Here is a 14,228-nt window from a genome sequence, read left to right as displayed (position 1 = left end):
AGCTGCTTTGCATCACTACAACACTCCTTACATAAGAAAAAAATGTGTTACTGAGTAACACTGACAGCACTAAATCTCAGATTCAAAGACTTGAAAGTGCAGAGCAGATCCTAAATGTGGCCAAGCAATTGCCTTTCTCCAGTTTAGGATAAGCTGTTAATGATTAGCTTTAAAAAAAGAAATGGAACTAATGTCAAAACTTATGGGTTTTTTTTGGTGCTAACTAGCTATTTACATAGAAAAACTGCTGAGAAAATGTGAATTTCTGAGATGAAGGCTGAAATTTAAAAGTCCAAGTTTAATTTAACGTTCTTCTTTTACCAGTCTTCCAGTTCCCAGAGTTCCACACCCCATTCCCAGTCCCCAACTCAGCTAGAGTAGGAATTTTAAAACATAATTTTATTATTTCACTCCTTGCTTATATTCCATTCAAAGGACAAAGTCCAAATTCTAGCTAGACATACAGTATAATTCCTCATGATCTGACCTCTGCCTCCACTCTGGCCTCATCTTTCACCAGTCTTCACAACTCATACTAACTCATACTCATCCCTTAGGATGATCTTTCCAAGTGTGGATTAGGTTAGTAGAGAGGTGATAGTTAAGAGCATTGGCTCCGTGACTTTGAGTAAGGTAAGTTACATCTCTAGGCCTCAGCCTACTCACCTGTAAAATCAAGATAATAAAGTAACCATGTAGGTCTGTATTGAGAAAACATAATACTGGTAAAGTCTTTAGCAGTCTTAATACCTAATGAGGGCTTGCAAATATTATCTATTATTTTTATTATTACATACCTGTTAGTTGAGCTCCCTATATATGCGCCATCACAGCACTCATCATTCCATATTATAATTGGCTATTCACTGGTCTCTAACACCTGTTTTTTGGTTTTCAATTGCTCTCCCTGCTCTCTTCCCAGCACCACGAACACATAACCAGCATACCTGAGAACAACTTGCTCCCATTTGTAACTGTGACCCACTCTGGAAAGTGATTCTTAAGGAGTTGTCACCCCTGGTTTGAGTTTTCAACTCAACCAGTGGTTCTCAACTAGGGATGATTTTGCCTCCCAGGGGACATTTGGCAATGTCTTGAGACATTTTTGGTTACTGTAATTCAGAGGAGGTACTGCTGGCACCTAGTGGTTAAAAGCCAAGAATGCTGCTAAACATTCTACAATGCACAGGGCAGGCCCCTAATACAAAGAATCACCTGGCCCAAAATGTCAATGGCACCAAGGTAGAGAAACCCTGAACTAAACAGTAGGTTCAGGAATTACTTTATCACCAGCATCAAAACAATGCCAGGCAAATTAGAAGCATTTCACAAATAGTGCATACACAGAAGGAGCCTATAATTCCAGCACATGCTATAACAATTTAAGCCACTACAATCTATAATCAGCATGTATAAATACATGGAAACTAGCTAAGCCCTACTAGCTAATCCTTATAGGTCCTTTCTATAAAGATCAATCATAATATATTTTTCCTGTTGTTTTAACAATCAACACTTCACTTTAAAAATCCTTTCCATTTAATTTCTACTGAAATAATGCTGCCCACCACAGGAGCACCAACTAAGATGGAAGACCAAAATGTTTCGTGTTCTTTACCTGAAAAACCTGAAAATGCCACCCCCCCCACACACACACTCACAGAGCAGCCAGAGGTAGATGCTGGCATCTTTTATATATGCTTTGGGCTACAATTCATCAATTGTTGAAATTCAAATAAGTGCAGAGGTGGTAGGTGGCAGAGTTTCACTAAGAAATGAAAAATCTCAGTGTCAAATATTATTAATAAAGTTGACATGCTTTTCTGCTAACATATAAAGGACAAGCAAGGGCAACACACGTAGCCTTGTTTCAAGCACCTTCTGTTAACTCAAAATTACAAAAAAGTCTTCTACACTTTCAGATAAAGAATAATGGACCTGGAAGAACATGTAGACAAATACTAGAAATGTAACTGAGAATGAACTGGCAGAGCAGAAGTCGGTTACCATAAAGGATTTTTTAAATGGTTAAAGTTTGGAATCCTTCTAAAAGAGTAAAGTAATCTATAAACATTAATCAAGACTGACTTTAAAAGACAAAGTACTTAACATTTAATATTCTAATTAGTTGTTTTGGGACATGTTTTTCCCGTAAGACACTGAACATATCCAATTTAATCTTTTCATATCTAGCAAAACTTCAATGCCTATCATGTAGGTAGCATAACACATTTAGTGAATGAGCAAATGAAGTATCTGCAGACTTTCCCCCTGTAAATTCCTGTTCTAGTAAGATGTCCTTTTATGTAGTCAATTATCCATTTTGCCTTCCATTGTGCTTAATGTCCTAGTAAATCAAACTCAGTGGCACAACGAATGCTGTTTTCAGATCAAGCATGTCAGAGAGTACATACATCTCAGTAATTGTTTATTAAACCAACCACTCCCGACCACCACCAAAAAAAGATTATTTCGCCTCCCGCCAACTACGTCTTTATCGTTCCTTACCTTCCTCTGGGGCAACTGAAGCTCCTTCAGGTAGTATAGGTTGTAATTCCCCAGTTTCAGAATTATTTTCCAAATCAGTCATTTGCATTCCTTCCAGACGACCTCCTTTAACACTAGTCCTCAAAGAGGGAGAAAATAACCTGATATTTTTGTATAACTAGTCACTGATACAATAATCTATATCGTTTTCCTGTCCAGAAACTGAGCAAACTAAGTAGGGTATAGGGCACTGGTGTTTAATACTAAATTTCAAGTTTTACTTTTAAAAGGTTCACTAGAAGACTCACAATGAAAGGTTATAAAGTGGTAGATTGCATCAATGTCAATATCCTGGTTGTGATAATATATCAGCGTTTTGCAAAATGTTATAATTAGGGGAAACTGGATAAGGTACACAGGCTCTCTCTATTCTTTCTTATAATTGCATGTGAATCTACAATTATCTCAATAAGAATTCCAATGTAAAAATAAATATAAATAGAAGTCCTTAATAACATGTTCTCACCAATATGGAAAGACTTTTGAGGTATAATGAGTGAGAAAACAAGGTGTACCTTTTGTATTAAAAAAGCTATATGGTCACTTAAATATTGCTTAAATATGCATGAAAGCTGAGAAGACGGCATATACAAAAAATTAAAAACAGCAGGAACGTGTGTGGGCAGAAGGTTGGAAAACAAAGCAGATGGGAGACAAAGATGGGGAAATTTTAACTTAATATTCTTTTTTCTAACTTCCACTTTTGAACCATTTATTACTAGCATTTAAAATTTTTGCTTACACTACCTTAAATCAGGCAAGGAAAAAAAACACAAGCTGGAAAACACCACATGACCCAGGTTGGCAGTATAATTAACTGTAAAATGAGGGTTATAGCTATGAGCTTTACACATTTATACAGGATTTTACAATCTAGAAAAAAGTGCACATTCGTACACATTTAATCTTTATGACTAAAGGCAGATATAAATCTCCATAACAAAATATAAAAACTAGTTGCAGCTTCATCTTGAAAGGAACATGTATAAAACCAGGCTAGGAAATGGGGAGGACAAGACAATCTCCAATGATTATAACACCCTTCCACTGCTTAATCTTGAGCTAAAACAGAAAACAGCCACCAGCTGTCCTATTAGATTTGGTAATTATCCAGATCTTAAAACTCTATACAATTAAGTAAATTAATAATAAATTAATATTAATCTTTCTCTAAATTTAATTCAAAGTTCTTTTCAAAGACTCCAAGGTAGAATTATTCCATTGTTTAAAATTAGAAATGTTATTTAATATCCATATAATAGATCAGCAGATGGATATTAATGGCTCATCTAGCACATTCACAGACAATACATTCCATATCCACTCTCTTTTAAATGGAAGGAAGTTTAATTGACAATGTCAACTGGGTGACATGACTGGGATTTGAGTTTATGTTTCCTGGGAGAGAGATAAAGGTACTGATGACCATATATATATATATATATATATCCTTTTGGGAAATTCCAACTATGTGTTTTGAGGACACTTTCATAAAAGGGAAAAAAAAAGGTGAGATGAAAGCAGAAAAGCAGTTTTAAAATACCATCGCCAGAGTGCTTTGTTCTATACAAAATTCATGTAAAAGACCTATGGGACATAATATAGACAAATGTCTTTGAAAAATATGGGACAGATGGAAAAAAAAATTGACCCCAAAATCTCACAAGGCAGAGGTCACCCAAGGTTATATAACATTATTATCCTAACTTCAGTGAAAATGAGCTCTCATGTATTTAAGCTGAACTTCTGGTACTATCTCATTCTGTTAAGAAAGAAAAAAGTAAGGTCTCTGATGCTTGAAAAGTTACATTTTAATACAACAAATAAACTGTCTGTTAAAAAATTAACAAACTAGAAATTTATTCATTACATTGTAGAATTAAAGTGCCAAACAAAACTATTAGCTATTATTCCATTACATAAACAAAAGAACTTAAGTTACCCCAAGGTGACCATTTTTCTCCTTTTTTCAAGAGCAGGTAAGCCACTGAAAACTGCAACCACAACAGCATCTGAATCCAAAGCTTGACACTGCCGGTCTTCAGATTTTGGCAGAATGTCACCGATACTGCCATGTGTCAAGGCTCGGGGAGAACTGTGCCTGCTCCCAGACTGAGAGCTTCCTGGGGAGCCTACAAAAAATGAAGGGGATATTCAGAAAGAAGGCAAACAAACAAGAAGTTCTCTCTCTAGTTTCCATGTTAGTAGATCTCACGATACATATATTTATAAACTGCAGGAAAACTCAAAAACAATTTTAAAAATATATCCTAGTCTTTTTGATGCCAGCTATTTAAAATTCAGGGCTCCAGAATATGGAGTCTAATGGCTGCACTTTCTTACTGATGGGTCTGTTCTGTGTGATCAAGGAACTTTCAAATTGAGTTTCAGCATTTTTGGTGCCTTTAGAGTTCTAAAGCTGTACCATAAGATCAATTTCGAGTAACAGACATCTACCCACCAAAATCACATTTTGAATTCTCCAAACTTACCTTCCGACAGAGTTTGACAGTCTCCCTTTGAACGGCTATTTTCCCCAGAGTCTACTGCTCTTCGAAGTGACAGACTACCTGCTATACTGGACCGAGCTGGCTTGGGTGAATTACTCTTCTTATTTGTGGCTGTAAAGACATTTAAAAACATTTCTGATTATGATAAAATAGCACAAAACTTATTACCTAGGCAGTCAGAGAAAGATTTAATCTTACCATCCATGAAAGGTAGTCCCACCTACTGTGTCCAAAAATAAACAGAACACTCTGGTCCCAACTGGTTTATTTGGGGTTTTATGCCAAAGGTATTCCTATTTTGCTGCTTGTGGAACAGTCTCAACTTACAAAAGTAGAAAATTATCAGTGAACTCCAAAAGAAGAATCATACCAGACATGAACTCTAATCTCAGTTTAATTAAACTAAGTATTAACAATAGAACAATAACCACCAAAACACTTGGAAACTGTAGAACATTATTCGATAAAAAAGAAATGAACGCTAAATTAGAAACAAGCCACAATTATAATACTTCAAGATGTTTGTGGTGAAAACAGTAATTAGAGGAAAATGTGTAGCCTTAAAGTGAATTAATTAGGGCTCTCACTATCCTGCCGGGGTCCTGCACTTCCCTGGCGCTGGGGCATCTCGACCTGCCAGCGCCACTGCCCCTGGTGATCTGGCATGGGATGGGAGACAGCTGTTGTAATCCCTTAAGCTCGGGCTCTATTAAACACATGGTTGAGAAGAAAACACCTGGAATTTACGTCTTATCTTTAGAGATTGGGAAGATCCTGGTAGAGGATGTGGAGAACAGCTTCTTTTTGAATGTCAACTCCCAGGGAAAATGGTGTGTCAGATTCTTGCTAAGGATCCTAAAATTGCAGCAAGGCTACAATGCTATGGGATTCTCCCAGGGAGGCCAATTTCTAAGGGCAGTGGCTCAGAGATGCTCATCACCTCCTATGATCAATCTCATCTCAGTTGGGGGACAACATCAAGGTGTTTATGGACTCCCTCAGTGCCCAGGAGAGAGCTCTCACATCTGTGACTTGATCAGAAAAACAGAGCTTACAACAAAGCTATACAAGAAACTCCTGGTGCAAGCAGAATATTGGCACGACCCCATAAAGGAGGACATAGCAACCACAGCATCTTCTTGGCAGATAGTAATCAGGAGAGAGGTGTCAATGAGTCCTACAAGAAAAACCTGATGGCCCTGAAGAAGTTTGTGGTGGTGAAATTCCTCAATGATTCCATTGTGGACCCCATGGATTCTGAGTGGTCTGGATTTTACAGAAGTGGCCAAGCCAAGGAAACCATTCCCTTACAGGAGAGCACCCCGTACACACAGGACCGCCTGGGCTGAAGGCAATGGACAACGCAGGACAGCTGGTGTTCCTGGCTCTCGAAGGGGACCATCTTCAACTGTCTGAAGCACGGTTTTATGCCCACATCATACCCTTCCTTGAGTGAAACCCGTGTAGTTTGCACCAGAGCTCAGGGAACCCCTCACACTTCCAAACCAGTTCCCCCCATGCCCAAGCCTGAGCTCAGATCCAGCTAGCAACTGATCCTTCTCTCCTCACCATCTAACATGCCCTGCTTGGAAAGATCCAAGATTGGAATCTTATCCTTTGCCTCACCCTGTCAGCATATGGTGTTGAATGCAAGTTTAATTAGCTAATAACCATGGAGATTGTTTTACAACCCTTTGATGTGGTCAGACTGTTTTAGGAATTAGGAGTTTGCTGCAGGTCAGTGGCAGAACTGTGCCCAGGCCCGGAAGAGACTGAAAAAACTAAACCATGAGATAACGTCTAAGGCAGATGCCTTTCTCAGGAAAATCTAGCCACATCTCATACCAAGAGGCCAGTACCCAGGCCTGAGGTGTTCACATAAATGCTTTCTCAGTTGTGCTGGTGGAGATTTGACCAGTGCTTGGAAAAGCAATGCTTGGATGTGTCCACATTATTTCTTGAGGCTGTCCTCCTCTCTTTGAGTGTGCTGCTTTCTGTGGTGTCTTGGCTATTATTAGACAAATTCGGGCAGCCCACCATCTTGCCTTGGCAGCACTTTTTTTGTCTCCTCAGGTGGTGATGAATTAGGTGCTCTGTCACAAAAGGAGGGACATAGCAGCCAAGGATTGCTTAAGGGAGGAAGTGTACGTATTGCTTAGACGGGGAGGGGGAGGTTTAAAGAAAGATGTAAAATGAAAAAGGAGGAGGTAGTTGGTTCTTTCCATTCCATCCTTGATGAACCTGTCCTTTCTAAATATGACTAGTGGTCTGGATTCTACAGTCACTTGATTGCTGGCATTAGCAAAGAATGAGAAGAAAAATGTGAAGAGATCAGGCTTTCTAACTTCCGTCTCAAAAATTTGAGATTATTGCGCACTTCAAACTGCTTCTGCTGTTCTGTGAAAAAAAAAAAAAGATTGTTTGCTCAAAAAGCTTAGCGAGTATTCCATATCCCTTTTCTCCTCTTGAAGATCAACCCACCTTAGAATATTAAGGACTCTGAGAATTCCTGTTACAGTACAGAACACTAACCTTAATCTACCGTTTCCCACACTATTTGAGCATGGACGTCTTAGCCCCCACCTCCCTTATCCCATGAAAACCTAGCAACACTTTTTGGAAGACTGTTCCACAGAATGCCAGTTTGTGGAAACGGTTAGCTGTACTTAGGGGAAGCACTTTGTTACTGCTGCAAAGTTTACCCTCTGTGATTTTTCTTTCACCTCTCTCAAGACTTTTCAACTAAGAGGATGAAAGGTAAGAAGTGGGGACGTGTGAAAATAATTTTATGAAGTTGTCTAAAATAAAGAGTAGTTTCTTAAAAAAAAGAAAAAGAATTAGAAAAAACTGAAACTAAATGGCCTAACATGCATAAACTCAGGGAGATGGAAAAATGATAAAAAGAAAGCAGAAGAGATGCATTAAAAGGTAATAAACAGGTTCAACAAGGTAGTAGGATATAAGATCAACAATCAACTGACTTTTTATACATCAGCAAAGAACAATCCGAGAATGAAATTAAGAAAACAATTCCATTTACAATAGCATCAAATAGAGTAAAATACTTAGGGAAAAATTTAACAAAGAAATGTTAAGACCTGTATATTTTTGAAAGAAAATAAAGAAATAAGGAAAAATATTCTGTGTTCATTAACTGGAAGACTTAATATTGTTAACATGGCAATACTCCCAAACTTGATCTACAATACAGATTCAACACAATCCCTATAAAAATTCCAACTGTCTTTTTTTTTTTTTGCAGAAATTGACAAGCTGATCTTAAAATTCATAGAAAAATGCAAAAGATCAAGAATACCCCAAAACACTCTTGTATGGAGGACTCACACTTATGATTTCACAACTTGCCATAAAACTATAGTATTCAAGGTTGTGGTACTGGTGTAAAGACAGAAGTATAGACCAATGGAACAGAACTGAGAGTCCAGAAATAAACTCTTACATTTATGGTCAATTAATTTTTGACAAGGAGGCCAAGATAATTCAATGGGCAAAGAAAAAGAAAAGATGGACAATAACAAGTATTGATAAGGATATGGAGAAATTGGAACCCTATATACTGTAAATGTATGTAAAATGGTGCAGCTGCTTTGGAAACAGTATGGCTGTGCCTCAAAAAGTTAAACATAGTTCTCATATAATCCAGCAATTCCACTCCTAAGCATATACTTAAATAAAAACATATGTCCCCACAAAAAACTATACATGAATGTTCATAGCATCATTATTCATAATAGCTAAAAGTGGGGAAAAAATCCAAGTCCTAATCAACTGATGAGTAGGTCAAACAAAAAGTGGTACCCACATACAATGAAGTATCATTCAGCCATAAAAAGGAAGGAACTAATACATGCTACATTACAGATGGCCCTTGAACACATTATGCTAAGCCAGAGAAGCCAGATACAAAAGGCTTCATATTGTGTGATTCCATTTATATGAAAAGTCCAGAAGCAAATCCACATAGACAAAATAGATTAGCGGTTACTAGGGGGATAGGGGGAAGGGGAAGATGGGGAATAACAGCTCATGCGTATGGAGTTTAGGGGAAGAGTGAAAGCAGCTCTTTTGTCCCTTTCCTGTTTACGCATTTCTGTTCCCCTCTAACCTTAAAAGAACCTAATTATAGGAATGAGATCACTAGGCAATTTAACCCAACTCTTGACTTTTGCTCTCCTGAATGCACACCATGCCTTGTTGATTCTTTTCCTAGAAAAAAAGAAGAACGAACGAAGAATTTAGCAGTTTAAAAAAATGACTAGCTTTCTACTCCCAACAGCCCCCCTAAGTGATCCTGCTTGGGATCGCTTGGGCAAGATAACATCTGAAGGGAGAGTCAGCCCATGTGCACACAGACTGGAGAATGATGCAGAACCCAACCTCCTGCCTCGATGATTCACTGAGGTTCCCCCCCACCCCACCCCTCATTTTTCCCCTTAAAAACTGTCATGGTTAAGCATGATCTTCGCAGTTGGCCTCTGGACACAAGTCTACTGTCCCCTCAGATTGCCGGCTTTTCTGATTAAAGCACCTTGCTTTTCTACTGACACTTGCCTCTCAAATGATTGGCTTTGGAGCAGCAAGCAGCCGAACCTAAGTTCGGTAACAAGAGGAGGGATGAAAATGTCCTAGACTTAGATAATGGTGACTGTCACACAATTTTGTAAATATACTAAAAACTGCTGAATTGTACATTTGGGGAAAAAAGGTGCTGTGAGAAAAAAATTATGACCAATTTCTCCACTGCAAAGTATACATAAACTATTGGTTAAGGAAAAAAAATGAAGAAGAGATGCATTAACAGAAACAAAGGCAGAAATTAACATAATAAAAAGAAAACAGTAGATGAAATAAATCTAAGAACTAGGTCTTTGAAGACATGAATAAAATGGACAAGCCTCCAGCAAGTCAAATCAAGGGAAAAAATAAAACACAAATAAGCAATGATATAACTGAAAAAGTTAATATCCCATATGCAGAGGAAGTTTCTAAAATTTAAGGGAACAGAATAAATGACTTTATACCAATACATTTATCTAATACAATTAATTTTCTAGGAAAATTAATTATGAAAACAAGAAGCAGCAGAAATACGAGACCAATAAACACACAGAAATGAACAAGGCTGTTAAAGTTCTATCCCTGAAAGAACCACTAGATAGTTTTATGGATGAGTTTCATTACACTTTTAACGAGCAGATAACATGTTAAAATAATTTCACAGCATAGAAAAGGACAAAAGCTTCTGAATTTATTCTATGAGATTGGCATAAATTTGGAACTCAGATGTGTTAAGGATAGTATAATGAAACTATAGCTCAATTTTACTTATTGACTACATAGTCAAGAATCCTAAGTATTAGCTGGGACTTCCCTGGCAGTCCAGTGGTTAAGACTCCACACTTCCACTGAGGGGGTGCAGGTTCGATCCCTGGTTGGGGGAACTAAGATCCCATATGCTGTGCAGCCAAAAAAAATTTTTTTTAAATCCTAAGTATTAGCAAACTAAAAACAGCCAGTACAGTTAACCCTTGAAGAATAGGGGATTAGGGACACCAACCCTCCACACAGTCAAAAATACAGGTATAACTTTAGAGTCGGCCCTCCTTATCAGTGGTTCAGCATCCAAAGACTCAGCCAACTGCGGATTTATTGAAAAAATCTGTGGATAGGAGGACTCACACAGTTCATTCAAACCCATGTTGTTCAAGGGTCAATGATATATTAAAAAACTACAAACCAAAACCAAGTAGAAAGACTCATTCTAGAATTTCAAGAATGGTCAGTATTAGATAAATAATATAATTCTCTGTGTTCACAAAGTAACAGGGCAAAATAATATGATTATTTTGACTGACAAGAAAAAAAGCATTTGATATAATTCTACATAACTTCTTGACTTAAAAAAACTCTTAGTAAGTAGTGTTGACTGAAAAAAATGCACACCCTAAAAGTTGAGAATTATGTTTTATTTGGAGGAGTTTCTGAGGACTTCAAGCCCGGGAGGCAGCCTCTCAGAACAGTTCTGAGAGACTGTTCCAAAGAGGCAACAGAGGAGCCAGGATATATATGGGTTTTTTCAACAAAGACCAGGTAGTTGGCACATCAAAAGATTACAGTTAGTTACAAAATATCAAAAAACACACAAAAAATCCCACAGATGTCTCAAGTTAATGAATTAGCACTTCTACTATGGGAAAGATGCAAGAGTCTGGGCTCACTGAAATCATTCCTTTCTTTCTCATCCTCAATTCCCTCAGGACTCTTTCAGTTCTGAATTTCCTCAGGCAGCTGCAACATCCTTTGTTTACCAATATGGCCCAGCAACATTTTTTCATTCACAATAGGAAAAGAGGTAGTTTGGTGTAATGGTGAAAGCCACAAGCTTTAAGGTTCAAGTTCTTAGCTCTGCAATTACCACTGTGAAACTCTAGGACCCTTTAATGCCCTGTGGCTCAGTTTCTTTATCTGTAAATTGGGGATAAAAATAACTTGCCTCATCGTTGTTGGGATTAAGTGAGTTAATACATGTGACTCAGAATAGTTAGAATGATACCTGGTACAAAATAAACACTTAGTAAATGTTAACCATTATAGTAAATGTTAACCATGATTGTTGTTAGGAATAGAAGGATATTATTTTTCAACTTGATAAAAACTACCTTTTGAAACATATAACAAAATTTGAACTTAATGAGATTAAAAACTAAAGGAATTCCCAAATAGAGTTGAAAACATTACAAAAATTCTATTATTGCTATTAGTTAACACTGTTCTGAGGTCCCAGCCTAGACAATGCAATATGAAAAGTAAATAAGCAGGAAAGGAGTGGATAAAGTATGACTATTTCCTGATGATATGATTGTCTACATAGAAAATTCAATATAATTGACTAAAAAACTTAACAATTTAAAAAGTTCACTAAGTGGGTTGAATACATATTAAAACCAATAGTCTTCTTATATGTCAGTAACTAATAATTAGAAAATATTATGGGGGGAAAAAGAGATCCCATCACAACAGCAACCTAAATTATAACATACCTAGAAATTAATAATGAGACACATGCAGAACTTATATGAAGAAAACTAAAACTCTGAAGAAGTATATGTCCATAACAGATGACTTGAATAAATGGAAACACCACATTCCTAAATTTGAATGTTTTAGTACTGAAAAGATGTCAATTCCTCAAATTAAATGTTAATTAATGCATTAAATGTAACACAATTCCAGTCAAAATTAATTTCTGGAAGAGTAAACATGTAAGAGTCGTCAAAGACATTTTGAAAACAAAAATAAAATGAAGGCTACGATAGCCACGACATGGAAGCAACCTAAATGTCTATCAACAGAGGAATGGATAAAGAAGATGTGGTACATATATACAGTCAAATATTACTCAGCCATAAAAAAGAACAAAATAATATCATTTGCAGCAACATGGATGAACCTAGAGATTCTCATGCTGAGTGAAGTAAGCCAGACAGAGAAAGACAAATATCGTATGATGTCGCTTATATGTGGAATCTAAAAAATAGTTTATAAATGAACTTATCTACAAAACCGAAATAGAGTTACAGATGCAGAAAATAAACTTATGGTTACTGGGGAGTGGGGCTGGATAAACTGATAGACTGGGATTGAGACATACACACTACTACATATAAAATAAATAACTAACAAGTACCTACTGTATAGTACAGGGAACTCTACTCAATACTCTGTAATGGCCTATATGGGAAAAGAATCTAAAAAAGAGTGGATTATATGTATTTGTGTAACAGATTCACTTTGCTGTACAGCAGAAACTAACACAATATTGTAAATTACCCCAATAAAATTTTTTTTAAATTAAAATTAAAAAAAAAAATAAGGCAAACATACCACAGTATTACAAACTATAAAACTACAATGGTTAAAAAAGAGTGTGGGTCTGGTAGACAACACAGCAAATATATGGTTGAACAATCTCAAATTGCTGTTTTTATATGTTTAAAAAAAAAGTCTCATGGGACTTCCCTGGTGGTCCAGTGGTTAAGAATCCGCCTTCCAATGCAGGCGACGTGGGTTCGATACCTGGTCAGGGAACTAGGATCCCACGTGCTGAGGGGACTAAGCCTGCAAGTGCAACTACAGAGCCTGTGCACTCTGGAGCCTGCGTGCCACAACTAGAGAGAAGCCTGCATGCCACAACAAAGAGCCCATGTGCTGCAACGAAAGATCCCGCACGTTGCAACTAAGACCCGATGCAACCAAAAATAAATAAATAAATATTAAAAAGAAAGAAAGAAAATGGTTTCTTGGGAATTCCCTGGCAGTCCAGTGGTTAGGACTCTGTGCTTCCATTGCAGGGGGCACAGGTTTGATCCCTGGTCGGGGAACTAAAATCCTGCAAGCCGAGTGGTGTGGCCAGAAACAAACAAACAAAAAGTCTCATATCGGCAATTTCACCTGGTTCAACCTCTATGAATGAATTTAAAAACAGAACTATGTAAATATGGCAATTTGGTCTATAATATAAAGGACGAGTTCCATATTGTTGAACAGAGTAGATTCTTCAAAAAACATGTTTTGTTTGGGTGGGTGGGTTGGGCAGGGGGTTGGATCACTGAACTTATTACCTCACACACCACCATGGAAAAAACAAATTATATATGGAATAATGACCTAAATGTAAAAAAGTTAAAAAACAAAAATAGAACCAAGAAAATAAGTGTTGTTTTTATAAACTTGGAGTTGAAAAGCCCTTCCAAATAAAAACATTAAATCCCCAAACCATGAATACTATTAATAGATCTTGAAATTTAAAAATTTAAAACTTCACGTTTAGCAGAAAACAAAAACAAGTGACAACAGGGGAAGTATCTGCAGAAATATGTACCAAAAACTTTTTGCAAAAGTCCATCCAAAAAGCATTATTTCTTTTGGTTTTAAATTTTCAATTCCTTGACAACTAGATATGGTTGAGTATCTTTTCATGCATTTAATGCCTTTTTGTATTTCTACTTATGTTAACAACCTAATCATAACCTTTACTCATTTTTCTATTATATTGTCATCTTTAAGAGAATCCTATGTATTTGGCAATTATCCCCTTTCCTATTCATCTCTACTGTATTATTGCCATCAGTACCAAGCATTAATATATCC

The 14,228-nt window shown here is 36.9% G+C and overlaps 1 protein-coding gene and 1 pseudogene across 5 annotated transcripts in view; one reads left to right on the top strand and one right to left on the bottom strand.

Moving 5' to 3' along the window:
• The window catches only part of TRIM37 (tripartite motif containing 37), a 123,519-nt gene that overhangs the window by 18,607 nt on the left and 90,684 nt on the right, over window positions 1-14,228 (bottom strand). For 3 of the 5 annotated variants that reach the window (XM_067021233.1, XM_067021235.1, XM_067021234.1), the window contains exons 20-22: window positions 5,040-5,168; window positions 4,490-4,679; window positions 2,509-2,621 (exon numbers count right to left, since the gene is read on the bottom strand). In XM_067021233.1, coding sequence (XP_066877334.1) covers window positions 2,509-2,621; window positions 4,490-4,679; window positions 5,040-5,168 — 432 coding nt within the window. Of the gene's footprint in view, window positions 1-2,508; window positions 2,628-4,489; window positions 4,680-5,039; window positions 5,169-14,228 lie in introns of all 5 variants that reach the window. The other 2 variants (XM_059047698.2, XM_059047700.2) reach the window with 1 other exon arrangement.
• LOC131746439 (palmitoyl-protein thioesterase 1 pseudogene) lies at window positions 5,433-6,563 on the top strand (annotated as a pseudogene).

The sequence above is a fragment of the Kogia breviceps genome, chromosome 19 (assembly GCF_026419965.1).
Source record: "Kogia breviceps isolate mKogBre1 chromosome 19, mKogBre1 haplotype 1, whole genome shotgun sequence".
NCBI classification, from domain to species: domain Eukaryota; kingdom Metazoa; phylum Chordata; class Mammalia; order Artiodactyla; family Physeteridae; genus Kogia; species Kogia breviceps.
The sequence above is the reverse complement of the archived record's forward strand: the minus strand, read 5'-3'. Positions and strand labels throughout refer to the sequence as shown.